At 41.6% G+C, this 16,426-nt stretch overlaps 1 protein-coding gene across 1 annotated transcript in view; it reads right to left on the reverse strand.

The window, feature by feature from the left end:
- Positions 1-16,426, reverse strand: part of JAKMIP2 (janus kinase and microtubule interacting protein 2) — a 131,072-nt gene that overhangs the window by 6,743 nt on the left and 107,903 nt on the right. The window contains exons 14-21 of the mRNA XM_006124528.5: positions 16,302-16,400; positions 15,643-15,696; positions 14,203-14,268; positions 12,069-12,137; positions 11,060-11,137; positions 9,234-9,437; positions 7,228-7,293; positions 5,148-5,220 (exon numbers count right to left, since the gene is read on the reverse strand). Coding sequence (XP_006124590.1) covers positions 5,170-5,220; positions 7,228-7,293; positions 9,234-9,437; positions 11,060-11,137; positions 12,069-12,137; positions 14,203-14,268; positions 15,643-15,696; positions 16,302-16,400 — 687 coding nt within the window. The 3' untranslated portion in view covers positions 5,148-5,169. The remainder of the gene's footprint in view (positions 1-5,147; positions 5,221-7,227; positions 7,294-9,233; positions 9,438-11,059; positions 11,138-12,068; positions 12,138-14,202; positions 14,269-15,642; positions 15,697-16,301; positions 16,401-16,426) is intronic.

The raw sequence follows: 16,426 nt of genomic DNA on the forward strand, positions 1-16,426 counted from the left end.
AGAAAACTTGCATCCAGCTATTATGGCAATTGAGAAAGAGACTGATCTTTTTGGTTCATGAGCTCTCCACCGAAATGATAAGAACCATAAAATATTGATGTCACATGATTTTGTTAGTACATTATTTTGGGATCCCTTATTCAAATGACCCCAAATTTGCATCACTAATCCAACCTTGAATCCTAATGAGGCAATACAGATTTCTAGGAAATCTGGACATGCATGTAGATGTTGGAGCACTTTGAAAACCAGCTGTTAAATACTCTGCTAGTCTCTGCTACCACCTTGTAATAATGAAGAGTGGTCTGCCAATGCCTCCCACAAGGTTTCTTATACCTCTCCCTAAATGCTCATGTGCCATCTCTCCTGCGTGAAGTAAGGAATGAGCACATTTGTGGATGGGGAATGGTAGAGAGAGTAAGTGCAAATTGCATGCATAGGATTTAAATGGAATTGGAAGAAGCCTTTTCAGTACATTCTGCATTTGATCCCCCTGTACATTCGTAATTTTTCCTTTGCTGTGGCAGATTTTCTGTTCTCTATACAGATTTAGCTGTACAGTTCACTTTGCCTGCCTTCCCGCTGATCTAAATCCCTCTTCCTGGTTGCAGGAAGGCAGTCATGCAATGTGTGGGTGTGAGATCCTATTTTTCTACACAAAAAAACAACAAATGAAGGCGTCTCTTCTTTGGGTGAGACTTCAGTTATTTGATGGCACACCCTAGAAATGCCAGATTCCGCCAGTTGTACTCAGCTCCTTTTAAGTACACTCAGGCAAGTAGAAGGGCAACTGAAAGAAAATGTGAGCATAAATATCTAATCATATTAGACAACATAATGCCCCAAGACCTTTGAGCATTTGTGTCTGGCTGAATACCTAGACTTTTGGGTTCCCTAAGGCAGGGAAATGTAAGCCTGAATCTGATATCACAGCGTTGTAAATTAGGAATAACTCCACGAAGCAATATTCTACATAGTTGCAGTGGTGTTATATACAAAGTAACTCGGATTACTTCTATGAAGTTACTGTTGAGTTAGACCAGTGTAAATGAGAACTGAATCTGGCTTTGTTGTAAAATCGGTTAAAGAAATGTGCTGGGATAGGGGTGGGTGGATTCTGATCCAGTGGAATAGTTTCTAGGCAACTGTTCCAGCCAATATAAATTAGAGTGGGCTCTGCTTTACACTGTGAAACCACCATAATTCCACTCAATCCATTAGATTGGTAGCAACAGAAAAATGGTTTAGAGTCACCCTGGACTGTCCCCTGGCTCTGTGAGTTCAGTACAGCTGAGAATTCAAGCCAGGGTATCTAAGTCCAGCAAATACTCCATTATTTCCTAGGTATCTGAGATGGGTCATTTTCAGATTTAAAAAATAACTGCAAAACAGACATTATGATCTATACTGGACTGTTAATGAGGAGCTCCAACCAGAAGCTATTTGGCCAGGTGAGTGTGGCTAGTTTGCTATAGCAGTAGCGGCTACTGCTTCAGAACTTGTTGGACACCACAGCTCTAGTCAGACATTACCTGGATGGACAAGCTCTCCATATATGTTACTCTGGCATAAATGTGATTACCAAATATGGTGGTTACAATATATTCAACTTTACTTCTGATCTTTTTCTTCCCAAGTGATGGTGCTTTCATCTCCCACTCCAAAGCAGAGGGAAGAGGTGACACATCTGAGAGCAGGAATTCAGAATGACTTTCAATATGCTTTGAAAATAATTAGGGGATGTAATTTGAAAGTCACCATGTAATTCATGCATACAAATACCCTCTGAAGAGTTTCTTTGGCAGGCAGCCCCACTCAGTGTCAAAGGGTGTGTTTAAAATATTTCCACAAGCTCTCAGACAGTAAGGAGTCAGGAACCTCATTAGAAACAAAGCAGTTTTTTAATTTCTGGAATGTGTATCAGCTTACACCTACAGTTCCCCAAAAGCCCTTCTCTGAAACTCTGATTCTGTGGATCTTCATCTTCTTTCTATACCTGAAAATCCTCCTCTCCCTTCCTTTTTTGTATTCTAATAAAATGCATAAATTTCCATGAAATATTCATTAATCCATTCTCAGAGAGTAGTTATCAATGGTTCACAATCATGCTGGAAGGACATAACAAGTGGGGTTCTGCAAGGGACCTGTTCTGTTCAATATCTTCAGCAACAATTTAGATATTGGCATAGAGAGTACAGTTATTAAGTTTGCAGCTGATACCAACCTGGGAGGGTCTCAAGTGCTTTGGAGGATAGTGTCAAAATTCAAAATGATCTTGACAAACTAGAGAAATGGTATGAAGTAAATAGGATGAAGTTTAATAAGGACAATGCAAATGACTCCATTTAGGTAGGAACAATCAGTTTCACACATACAGAATGGGAAGTAATTGTCTTGGAAGAAGTACTGCTGAAAGGGATTTAGGTGTCATAGTGGACCACAAGTTAAACATGAATCAACAGTGTGACGCTGTTGCAAAAACCCCCCCATAATTCTGGGATGCATTAACAGGAGTGTGGTGAGCAAGACATGAGAAGTCATTCTTCCGCTCTACTCTGCGCAAGTTAAGCCCCAACTGGAGTATGGTGCCCAGTTCTGGGCATCACATTCCAAGAAATATGAAGAGAAATTGGAGAAGGTCCAGAGAAGAGCAACACAAAGGATTAAAGGTTTAGAAAATATGACCCATGAAGGAAGACTGAAATATTTGGGCTTATTTAGTTTAGAAAAGAGAAGACTGAGAGGGGACATAATAGCACTTTTCAAGTATCTAAAAGGGTGTTTCAAGGAGAAGGGAGAAAACTTGTTCTCTTTGGCCTCTGATGATAGGACAAGAAGCAATGGACTTAATTTGCAGCAAGGGAGATTTAGGTTGGCCATTAGGAAAAACTTTCTAACTATCATGGTGGTTAAACACTGAAATAAATTGCCTAGGGAGGTTGTGGAATCTCCATTACTGGAGATATTTAAGAGCAGGTTGGATACACATCTATCAGGGATGATATAGGCCAGGACTACTCAACTTTGGAAGCCCCGGGGGTTACAGTAATACTCGCAGCACATGTCGAGGGCTGCAACTTCAGTGTGTTTGGCTGCAAACATGCAAATATATGCAAATAGCTTCTTTTATACAGTGCCCCGGCGCTCCCGGCACCTCCTCCCTGGGGGCTAGAAATGCCAACACCCTGTACCCGTCTGTTCCAGCCAGTCCGTCCGCTTGCACCTTTCAATACTCATCCCATCTGGGAGACACCTTGCCATTGTGGAGTCTGTTCCCAGTGGAGGCCATGTTCAAAGGATCCCACCCACAGGCCACGTGTTGAGCCCCACATAAACCGAAACCACACTATAGGCTGTAAACAGACAGCCCGTGGGCTGCATGTGGCCCATGGGCCACATGTTGAGTAGCCCTGATCTAGGCAGTGCTTGGTCCTGCTGTGAGGGCAGAGGACTGGACTTGATGACCTCTCAAGGTCCCTTCTAGTTCTAGGATTCTATGATCCCTCCAGAGTGGGAGTTAGAATTTCCCTATGAGCTGATTTACAATGACAAATTTCAACTAGCTTGAAATGTTTGTTAAATGAAAAAATTGCTTTTTTGTCAAATCTGGAAATTTGTCACCTTTTTAAAATTATGTTTCAGGGGGTTTGTTGAGAAAAACAAAATTGTTGGCTCATTATTTTTGGATTTTTTATTTCATGGGAATTTTTCTTCAAAATCCTAAAAATTTTTGAACAATATCAACTTAAGTAAAGATTTGTATTGACAATTTTGCTGGTACAAAGTAAATATCCTGATCAGCCCTAATACTGATGCAAAATGCAATTTGCACATTGTACTAGGTGCACCACAATGCAAATCTCTGGACTTTCTCCAATTTGTCCACAACTTGCCTGAAATGCGGTGCCCAGAATTGGACATAATACTCCAGTTGAGACCGAGCCAGCATAGAGTGAAGCAGAAGAATTACTTTTTGCAGCTTGCTTACAACACTTCTGATAATATATGCCACAATGATATCTGCTTTTTTGCTAAGTTAGTACATGGTTGACTCATATTTGCTATAGCCAGGAAATATATTTAAAATACTCAGAACTCAAAAAGGGGACATCCAGCTTTTTGGAAGAGCCATAGGTACTGACCTATCAAAAAAACGAACTCAAATTGCTTCACTCCTCACTTAACCTGACCCCTTTCAGAAAGCCTCCATATGGTCTATGGATTGGGTTGACTCCTGTGAAGATCACCCAACTTGGGCTGTGCCTGGTCAAGGAAAAGGGAATTCTAATCAGCGTGACTACTTGTATGAGATGGCAGTCTTCACATGAGCAAGGAATTGCTGGGACAGGCCCTAAGGACTATCATCTTTGGCTTCTCAGTTGATACCAACTGATGGAGCAGACCATCAGGGCTGGTCCTACCATGAGGCAAACTGAGGCGGCCGCCTTAGGTGCCAGACTGTGGGGGGTACCACTAGGACCCAGAGTGTCGAAAATTGTGTCCGCTTCTGGTGCATATGTATTCTCTCTGCTCTAGATGCACAGAGATGGTGGAGTGCTGAGCTGGAGGAAGGAGGGCCCAAAATTTTGACCCAAGCGAGGGGCCATGGGGGCATCATTTGAGCTCCCCGCCTCAGGTTCCAAAATGTTCTGGGCCAACCCTGCAGACCACGAGGCTCCTCTCAGATACACAGAGTTGAGAGAGGCTTTCCTCTGATACATAGGACTCAAACCATAAAGGGCTTATAAATTATAGCCAACATCTTGAATTGCACCGGAAATGAACTGTGTAAGGCTATGCAAAATGAAGAAATGGTGAAATATGTTCAATATGCAGCCCCACTCTGAATTTCTTCAGGTGATTCCATTGCAGTAATTCAGATTGAAGGCAACAATGACACAGAGAGCAAGCAAACGTGATAGCTGCCTGATTGTCATGTACCTTAACCACAAGACTGCCATCCTTCCTAACATGGAGACTGTTAAATTTAAAATCTCAAAGCAGACCTTCAGCTAGTGTAAACTCTTATAACTTCACTGAAGTCAGTATACCCAGCTCAGCTAATACCAACGGACGATCTGGCCTTCAATTCATAAGAATCTTTGGGACAAACACTAGTTTCATGGAAATATATAAAGCAGCCTTACCTTTCCAAGAGACTCACTGACATCAAGGCCAAAGAATAAAGGCAAGAGAGAAGAACAAGAATAGAAACAGAAACTGTAGAGAAAAAAAAAGAAGATTATGTTAAAAAAAATCATGTGGTAGTGTAGGGGTGGGCAAATTCCGGCCCACAGGCTGGATCCAGTCCATAGGGTTAATCCCTGGCAGGACCCCAACTCTATGTTTACCTGTGCCTCAGCAGGTATTGGACAAACACAGCACAATGTGGGCAGCGGGAAATGGTGTCCCGGTCTGTGCTGCTTCCCACCACTCCCATTGGCTGCAAATGACAATCTGTAGCCAACAAGAGCTGTGATCATCCAATACCTGCAGAGACGCAGGTAAACATAGTGGCAGCAGCCTGCCAGGAATTAACCCTGGCAGGCTGACCTTTTTTTACTGCCCACCTCTGCTGTAGTGTCTTAAAGCTCAGTATAGTTATCTTTGCAGTTTATATGACAATGATAAATTCAGTTTAGCATGAAACATGAAATAATTATGCATGCAGAAAACATGTTTTCCAGTCATGTCTGTAAATACCAACTCCTCTCCCCCATGTGGAAAAGTAGGTTGTATCATTTTTTAACTCATCAGCAAAATGAATGCAACCACTATCACCTGGAAATACTGGGCCAGATCTTCTGCTGGTGTCAATCAGTGTAACATTACTGAAGTCACAAGTTGCTGATTTATACCAACAGAGCATCTGGCACCTGTTCTCTAAAATAGTGTCCATTGTTCATACTAGTAAATATGTTAAAATCATGGATACATGATGTGACATTGACCTTAATTGACATGTCCTCCTACTGAATTACTAATAACAGACCTTTGGATGTCTTCCATCATGAGCCTTGCTCTTCTAGTGGGATGGATATTTTTATGGTCCTTTTGAAAATGTGGGCATCCTGTATCTTTCCTTTTAGTTTTCCCTGGAACTATGTCACAAGTTTTGCTTGTTTTTTTAAATCAAAGGTTACAATGTATTACACTCCCAATTTTTGATCCATTTTCTACCTATGACTATACACTTGCACAAGCCCTTGATTTGTACTGAACATCACTGGAACTTTGGCAGCAAAGTGGAAAAAGAAGAGACTGTGTAGCTAAAGTGTTAAAATATCTGTTTAATTATTAATAAGATTACTGCTCAACTAGAGTTTTTTGGTGAAGAATTGGCCATTGTCACGGTTTCAATGCTTCTGAGATTTTTTCTTTATTATGTTTCATTTTGCTTGTTAAGCAAATTGGTCATGTTCCTCTGGAAGTAGTTTAAAGGAAGTTGTGGAGACAAAATGAGCATTTAGATACATTACAGACTTTATTTCATGATTAGGCACAATAGGTGGGATCATCCTCTTGCCAGTTAGCAACTTTTGAATTAATTGGCTGCCTAGTGCATTTTGGGCTTCATTGGCATTGACTGCAGTGAGCTTGCAATTAGGTCCACTATGTTGCACTTCACGAACATATATGCAAAGGCAATACACATAAAATCTTCCATTTCATTTTATGTCAAAGGTCAGTAAGGGGCAGGATTCTGATACCCGTAGTCACATTTTGCAGTATCTGACTCCAGTCTTACTAGGTTTAAGCAGGGGTAATAGAATAAGAGGTTGGTCTTAAACTTGTATGAATAAGGTGCACAATCTTGAAACCTTAACTCAGTTTCATTCAATTCTTAATGCTGAAAAACTCACATTGGTTTCAAGGGGACTTTTGCCTGCCTGTAAAGAGACTTGGGTAATAACTGCATATGGACATCAGCATTTGGCTTAACATCATTTGCTATATAATAATATTTTAAATAAAATGTTTATAATTCATCAGAAAAATATTGTTTTCCTAAGAGAACAGAGAGTTTGCTGGAAGTGGAAAAACAGAGCTGAGATTAAGGCTGGATCTAATGAAAGACAGAAAATGGAAAGAAAATGAAATGGAAAAAGAGACACTAACACAGTCCAATTTGGTCAGCAAACACTTGCATGATTTTTAGTTTTAAAAAAACTGTCCCAGACCCAAGAAAGCTGATCTCATTCTTTTAAAACATGTAAAACAACCAACTTTTTCCTCTAGGTCCTTGATCTGTCTCTTCTGGACATCAGTTTTATCTTCTAAATCTCGGATCCTCTAGAAATAAAAAAACAAACAAGCTCCAGTTTCTGAATGCACAAAGAGAAAATGTTAACTATTTTGCTCAGCTGAACAAGTCCCGCATCTGGGATAAGTTGTAAAGATCCTGGAAATGAACAGGTAGGGAATCAGCTAGTTCCGTACTGGTACGAAATCTTTTGTCACCCACTGTTCCCGTCTCCCACCCCCACTCAGCTAGGCCATGTCGACAGCAGTGCACACTATGTCTAGACTGCATCCCTCTGTCAGCAGAGGGATGCAGATTAGGCAGGTTGACATTGCAAATGAAGCGGGAATTTATCCTGTGCTTAATTTGCATAAAAATGGCCATCGTTTTTGCCGACTCAGCAATTTGTTGGCAAAAAGCGGCAGTCTAGAGGGGGATCCGTCGAGAAAGAAAGCCTTTTTTGACAGATCCTATAAACCTCCTTGCAGGAGGCATAAGGGATCTGTCGGAAAAGGCTTTCTTTCTCGACAGATCCCCCTCTAGACTGCTGCTTTTTGCCGACAAAGTGCTGAAAACAGCGGCCATTTTTAGGCAAATTAAGCACGGTATATCTAAATCCCCACTTCATTTGCAATGTTGACCCCTCTGCTTGCAGAGGGATGCAGATTAGGTTGGGCAAAATTGCTAATGAAGTGGGGATTTAAATATCCTACACTTCATTAGCATAAAAATGGCCGCCACTTTTTTCTGGCATGGAAAAGGTTTTCTTTAGCGATAGATCAGCCTCTAGACTGCCACTTTTCTCCAACAAAGCTCCGTGCCAGAAAAAAGCGGTGGCCATTTTTATGCTAATGAAGCGCAGGAAATTTAAACCCCTGCTTCATTAGCAATTTCACCAAGCCTAATCTGCATCCCTCTGCCGGCAGAGGGGTGAAGTCTAGACATACCCTATGTCTGAAAATGAAAGCAGTTAAATTAAATGACTATATCTCAGAGTTATCACTTAGTAAATGCTCACTCTGAGGGTGGTAGTGGTGGGGAGGTACGGAAGAGATTAGAAAGAAAATCCCATTCACCACCTATTTGAAGAAAGTCATTGAACCAAACTATAGAAAATTGAAACCACATGAAGCCTGGGGCTGCAGCCCCAAGTTCCAGCATCTATGCAAATCAGTCATATGTTATAATCTAAGCACACCTATATCTGACACTGTTACTATTATGCATCATACAATACTTTTAAAGAACACTCTTGATTTTAAGGCCATAAAGGGCAATTAGACCTTCTAGTCTGACTTCCTACATATCAGAGGACAGAGAATGTCATCCAGTCATTCCTGCATTGAGCCCAATACCTTGTGTTTGAGCTTTGTTCTACAAGGCTGGATTCATGAAACAGGAAGTGGGAAGAAAGAGTTGTTAGAATTTGAACTTTAAGGCTGTGTCTAGATTGGCAAGTTTTTCCGCAAAAGCGTCTGCTTTTGCAGAAAAACTTGCCAGCTGTCTACACTGGCTGCTTGAATTTCCGCAAGAACACTGATGATCTCATGTAAGAAATCAGTGCTTCTTGCGGAAATACTATGCTGCTCCCGTTCAGGCAGAAGTCCTTTTGTGCAAATGGTTTTGCATAAAAGGGCTAGTGTAGACAGCTCAGATTTGTTTTGCGGAAAAGCGTCCGTGCCAATCTAGACACTCTTTTCCGCAAATGCTTTTAACGGAAAACTTTTCTGTTAAAAGCATTTGCGGAAAATCATGCCAGTCTAGACGTAGCCCCAGTGGCAAACTATTCCCATGCAGCCTCAGGAAATAATATAACGAAATATGCATTTCCACAGAGCAGATATTTCCAAGCCCCAGATAACTCAGCACTGAAAAACCAGGCTAACTGAACCTTGTAAGCTAGAGAGAAATGTCAGACCATAATCTCCATCCTTTCACATCAAAACAATATGAATGTATTTGTTCTAAGAACTTAGTTGTTATGTCCCACCTGATGTGCCTGTTGTAGCAACTCCATCCTCTCCTGAAGAATCTGACAGTCGTATTCTCTGCTTTTCCTTAGCATCTGCCGTCTTAACTTTTCGACAGCTGTCCTCAGCTCCTCCTGTTGCTTTTCACTTAGCAGTTCCCCAAACTTGATCACCGTTTCTTGTTGCAAAGCATTGTATAAGGTAGCTTCCAGCTCTTGGATTCTCTAGTTGATGGAATAACAAAAGTTGGTTAGAATGGCACATCGTATTATATCTGGTATATTTACTGGTGGTAAATTCAGGCATCTCCATACATACAAGAAGCTTCCTAGGTATAACTGGGCAATATTGAAAAGCAGAGCTTGTCAAAAAATGGTTCAATGTTTTGGCAAAAAAATTCCAGGTTTTTTTCAATGACTTTTTCATTGAAATTCTTAATTTTGAAAAGTTTCAAACAGCTACCATGCAGGTCAAAACTGGGCTGGAACTGTCCTGATCATTGTCACCAGTTTTTTCTAAAACCACAAATCAAAATACTGAGGAAAATTTCACTGGCATTTCACATTTTGAATTGTGAAAGATACAGCATGCCAGGATACATTTTTCTCTGTCAAGTCTTCATGTTACTAATAGAAGAACATGCTCATTAATGGAGAGTTAGGTAGCTCTGCATTCTCTGCTCTTCACTTGACCCTTTGCACTTAAACATAAAACCTGCTGTGCTTGGCAGGTATAAGCCCTGTATGCAACAGATTCTGCGGGTTGGTATTTTCCAATAGTATTTGTTCTACTTTGTGGTATACTCTCTTCTCACTCTGACAGGAGCAACCAAACTTACTGACCCATTGAGTTGTATATGAAAATCTTCGGAAGTTCAAGAGCCAGGCACACCTGTCAGAGCTCAGGGCTTCAGCCCTGCTCTTGCTGAAGCTCCAAGACCCCCCTCCACTGGTGACAGGTATCGTAGGCAGAGGGAGACTGTGCTTCTGCAAATGTCTAGTGTGGCCCAGCCCAGACTTTGCCTTCAGGTCAGGCCCCCTCCAGTTGTTCCCTGTGTTCTACCATGGCATGTGGCTATGGCTGGCTGGCCTGCCTCTTCCAGTGACTATGGCAGCTGGTGCTGAGGCCACACTGCCTGCATGGCACAAAGACCATGCCATCTGGAGCTCTGAGGTTGGCTGTCTGGAGCACTGGGGCTGATGACCAGGACTGGGGCCTCACCACCCATCACTGGAGCTGTGGGCTGTCATAGTTGGGATGTGCTGGGCTCCTGTGGAGGTGAAAGGGTGGGTGCAGCAGAAAGGAAGGGGTGGTGCCCCAGGCACAAGGGGAGGGACCAGGGGCTAGCCTCCCTGGGGAACTAGGTCACTGACCTTTTCCACTGGGCAGAAGCCCCTACCCCACATTCCTGCTGCAAGGCAGGGAGTCCAAGCTCCCCCTCAGTCTGGAAGGTGGAGAATGGGGGCATATGGGAGTGCTGTCAGCCACATGTTAACTGGAAAAGAGCTGTGGTTTGGCCTCCTCTGCATGTAACTCACTAACGGGGATATTTAAATATTCCTGCACATGTCTAATTCTGGTTGTGTCTGCAAGACTCCAACTGGGCAAGGTGACACTAATGAAAGACATCTACTGTTAACAGAAGAATTTCTACTTCAGAGCATCCGGTTTTCATGATGTGAAGAGGCCAAGTACCATGCAGAAGCTCTGCAGACTGCAGGATAATGATTTAGTAGCATGGACAAAGGTAAATATGAGAAAGTTAGGAAGGTTGTGCAAAACTCTCTTTCCCCCCTTTCCTCTTGTAATGTTATGGTGCCTGCTGTAGCATTTTCCTTGTACCTACCATGTATGCTTGGTCAAGAGCTTGCTTCCGGTAGTCTAATTCTTCCTCCAAATATCCTTTTATTTTGCAAAACTGCTCCTACAATTATGATAATTTTGACAGAAAAAAGGAATATTAGCTCACATGCAATGGAAAATATTATTTGATAAACTACAGAGGTCTGATGGGAGCAAGAATTTATGAGACCTCTCAGTAATGTAGACTTTGTGTGGTTGTTAATATTCAATTCATATCTAGCAAAGTGTGAAGGAAAAATAATTATTTTTGCTTTGGTAAGGTATTAGAGTGGAAATGTGCTCTGATCTATAGTGAAGTAACTCCCAAATGACTGTTGTTTTCAGGGAAATTGTTCAGAATTAGATCACCTCATTATAGTTATAGTAAGCACAATTCAGCTATGAATGTCTTAAAGCAGGAGTTCTCTACAGGCAGACCACAGGCCAATCTGGTCTGACCGCTGCTTTAGAACAGACCTTGACATCTTTTTATTTACTACTATTACTACTACTTACTACTACTATTACTACAAATTTATTTTCTCTGGGGTCTGGACTTGGTCTACATCTTGATCAAGAACTCTGAACTTTGACAAAAATTATTGATTATCCCTGATTTAAAGTGTGTTTAAAGAATGTAGTGTTAAAATTCAGATTTTTTATTGCTTAAATTTATCAATGCCAGTTAATACACAACATGTATCTAGTCTGAGAATGTTGTGAGGCAAGAATCATGACTATCTGGCAGTCTGAAAAGCACTCAGTGAACTCTGAAAACAGACAGGCTCAGAGATTAACATTGGTAACATTTAATCATGAAAAATCCCACATCACTCTCTTCACAATTATTAAATGCAAAGCAAATTAACAACAACAATGCTATGGATTCACCAATGATCAGGAAGATAGGATTCACTTTATTTGGAAAAAAATATTTTTCTGACTCCTGTAGACATCAAATATGTTGATGTACTCAATGTTTTGTTACAGATGAATAAAAAATGTTTACCTACCATGTCACTTTCCAGTTCCATCATCTTCTGATGGAGAGCTGCTTCAGCCCCTTCAATCTGCTGGATCCACTAGAGGGTGCAAAACACAGACATGTAACCACAGCACTGTAACGTGTCCATGACAAACAGGATTCTGCCAAAATACTTCCTTTCAGTTGTGCCTGATTTCAGGTAACCAGAAGACCAGATTTGTTTACGAAGGCCAGGTCTACACTAGGGGACAAAGTCAAATTAAGATACGCAACTCTAATTATGTGAATAGCATAGCTGGAATCGACAGACCTTAGCTTGAATTTCTGCGGGGGTCTTCACAGTGGAAGGTCAACAGGAGAAACCTTCCAGTTGACTTCCCTTACTCTTTGTGACCCGGTGAAGTACCAGAGTCAATGGGAGTGCAATCAGCAGCCCATTTAGTGGGTCCTTACTTGACCCACTAAATCAAACCCAAATCTCTGCAGTGTTGATCTCCCGGTAACTGGAGAAAAGGCCTCTGTCTGTCTCCACCAAATAGCTTTACAGATGGCTTAAACTGCTGCTTGGAGATTCTACTGGCACAGAGGGAACTCTACCCTTAGTGGCATAGAGCTAGCTGACTATGCTGGTATTATGCCACTCCTTTCTTTTTCATCCCTTTTATCTGAACTGCAAAAACAAAATATTTCTGATGAGATTTTTCAGAACTACGTAGGAGATTTTAACACAGTTCCTATTTTATTTCAATGGGAATTGTGAGTTTATATTCCTTAGGTAGCTTGGGGCATGTCTACACTACAGCACTAATTCGAACTAACTTAATTCGAATTAGTGCATCTAGACCTAAAAACTAATTCGAATTAGCATTTTGCTAATTCGAAATAGCATGTCCACAATGAGTGGACCCTGAACCAAAGTTAAGGCTGGCCGAAACCAGTGCCGGCAGGGCATCAGGTTAGGACTTAGAGTGTGGAGCTGCTGCCTCAGGCTAGCTGAGGGCTGTGCTTAAAGGGATCCAACCCTCCACCCTGGACAGACAGTTCTCAGGGTTCCCCGCTTGCTTGTCTAACTCGATGAGGGACAACAAAGCAGTCCTGTCTTGGAGTGCCCTGAGTGCCCCCACTCAGCACATCATAGCACTCGGCCATCAGCCCAGCTGCACTTGCCACAGGCTGCCATCTGCGGGGGTCAATCGGGGGGCTGTCAGGATCCAGGAGGCCCTGCAGGAGAGCTTCCCCCCCGAGGAGCCTGCAGAGCCACCCCAGTCCTCCCCATCGGGGGCTCGTGCCCCATTCCTCCCTCACCTCCTTCCACTTACCCCTTCCTAGCCCCCCTTCCTGATGTAAAAAATAAAGGACACGTGTTCAAAAATAGAAACTCTCTTTATTTAACAAAACTGGGGGGGGAGGGATTAACCTCTGGGGAGACTGGGAAAAGGAGGTGGGAAAGGGGAAGAGAGAGGGTGGAAAAGGGGAGGGAGAAACCTGGGAGGAGGGAGCTGGAAGGGGGAAGCCAGGGGAAGAAGGAGGGGAAGTATAAGATATGGTACGCCATATCTTCAGAGTGGCCACCAGGGCAAGCTGGGAAGGGCTAGCCTACAACTAGTTTGAATTAAGTGACTACACAGCCCTTAATTCGAACTACTTAATTCGAACTAGGAGTTACTCCTCATAGAATGAGGTTTACCTAGTTCGAATTAAGCGCTCCGCTAGGTCGATTTAAATTCGAACTAGCGGTTTGTATGTGTAGCCCCCATTAAAGTTAATTCGAACTAACGGCTGTTAGTTCGAATTAACTTTGTAGTATAGACATACCCTTAATGAATCTCAACTTTCCAGTCCATTGCTAGTTTTACTATATGGGGGTGACAGCTTTTCCTCTACGGTTTACAGTCACCATATTTGGTGTGGAAGCTGCATTTGTTACAATCTAAATTTATAGCTTAGGATAGATCAACATTAGCAGCTTCTTTAGGTATGGTAATGTCCACGAAAATGTGATTTTTTATAACAGTTTTATATAGCGACTTTTTCTAGTGCGGATGCAGTTATACCCGCAAGAAAGTGCATTTGTTAGTATAGTTTATTGGCTTTGGGGAAGCAGTATAAGCTATTCCTGCAAGCTTTTTCTACTGTAGAATAAGCTTTAGATAAAATTGTACCTTTTCTGCCAAGGATAACACCGTGCTAGCCTGAATTATAGCCACTTGCTCTTCATTTCTTAAATTCTAAAAATTGAAAAAGAAGAAAACCAAGATAAGGAAAGGAAAGCAATTTTCTAAAAGCATATTTATATTGCTAGAAGAAAATCCATATTCAGGTCTCACTTCCTAGAGTTCTTTTGAAACTTTTGTGTCATATTGCACAGAGCATTATGCAAACAAACACATTAACAGGTGTCAAGGAATACAGACAGTAGAGAGTATTGATTAGCTAGGATCTTCAAAGGAACCTGACCAAGTGAGGTGTCCAAATCCCATATAAATTCAGTAGGAGCTGGGTGTTTAGCTCCCTAAGAATCCTTTGAAAATCCTATCCTACCTTCCGAAAGGTGATGACTCTTACCTTTCTTGCATATTGCTATCCTGTGCCAACTGACTGGAAACACTTATCCAAAGTATGTGATGTGAAATGCAGAATAAAACTAGACACCTTGTAAACAGGGCAGGTTGATTCCCCCTGGTTATACTGGTTTTACTTTTGTTGGACTTAATGGAGTTACTTCTGATTTATACCAGCATGAGTGAGATCCACAGCTGAGTAGGTACCAATATTGCTATCATTTGAATTTCCTATGTAGTTTCTTAAAGTTAATTGAGTGCTGAAGTGATGAACAAAAAAAAAAAAAAAAAAAAAAAACCCACACAAAAACCAAAACCCTCAGTGACTGAGAAGGAGAAAAACATTCCCCACATTCCCCTCCACACCAGAGCCAAGGAGAGCTCAGGATAGTAGATTTTGTGTGCGGGTTCCCCAATGCTGGGCAGGGAGCTCTGAGCCTCAGGGACCGGATACAGGCAAGCCGGGGTCTGCATCTGGCCCCGGGCTTTAGGGTCCTCCCCCCGGGGTTAGCTGGATACTACTGGGAACTGACCTCTGTTTGTCATTATTGTAGGGACTAGGCAGCAATATTGTGACCCTTCTTGACAAAGCCCTTTGACACAACTTCCACTATGTTCTGGTAGGATCACGACCAACTTTATGGACTGTATATTCCCACCAATTTAATTCTTGGTATGTCTCCTGAAGTTGAATGTTAGGGGTATCATAAGGCTAACTGAGATGTGGTCAGCTCAGGTCACCAATTCAATTTGTGCAGGCTGCCAAATGACTATCAAATACCAACGACTGTTAGATTGGAGTTATATGTAGTTTGGTGGTTCAGAGATTAAAAGTTCAACATCAAATTACCAATCCTATGATCCTCTAGCACCCCCAAATCTCTAATTTCTGAAAATAACAAGACTCTTTATTAGAATGATCCTTATTACCTGACTTTAACAAATAAACTTATGGTAAATATACTGTCAAGCTTTTCTTCAGTCTTACTGGTTCTACTTTACAAAAACCTACTAGGAAAGCTAGGCAGGACTCTGACTTACCCCATTGTCCCCCAAGATGTCCAACTGCTTTATGAGGTCTGGAATGCTGACATCCTGCAACACAGAATAGCATAAAGGTGTGATATGCATATTTAATCGCAGCAGTGATATTTGGCTTCTAGGAACAGGCCCAATATAAATAAAACATTTTGTAACAGCAAATAATCAACCACAAGATATTATGTTTTTCAGACACTGCTGATTTCAGCTAACTCTGAACCAGTGATTACCAATATGGCCATGGTAATCACTGAGCCATCTTGAACATTTAGGGTTTGTCCACATGGGGACATCCAGGAAAATTAATCCTATTTAATTAAAAGTATGAATTTGAAGTGGATTACTTAAACCCCAGTGTGAACACTCTCATTCAGAATTAAGTGAATTAAGATAAGCTAAACCAAGGGGCAGTTTAATTCTGAATAATAGCATCCACATATGGATTTAATGTGGCTTAACTAATCTGCTTCAAAGTCACTTCTTTAATTAATTCTTCTGGATGTTTCTGTGTACACAAACTCTTACTTAATATTCAGTCCACATGGTTAAAGTTTGGCAAAGTAAAAAACAACAGAAAAAAGGGTATCATAATGGCAGATGCTAGGTAATCTTAATTAAAGATGGAGCTGACAGCTTTGCCAATAGAAATGATAACATACCTTGACACCTTCCTTCATACAGTAAATTTGCAGAGCGCTTACACCATCTGAGAATGGGTGGATTTGGAGATTAAATGGCGGGGACCGTCTTTCTCTTTCCTTTAAATATATTGGAAATGCACATG

This window comes from Pelodiscus sinensis, chromosome 16, assembly GCF_052426305.1.
Source record: "Pelodiscus sinensis isolate ZL-2025 chromosome 16, ASM5242630v1, whole genome shotgun sequence".
Taxonomy (NCBI): domain Eukaryota; kingdom Metazoa; phylum Chordata; order Testudines; family Trionychidae; genus Pelodiscus; species Pelodiscus sinensis.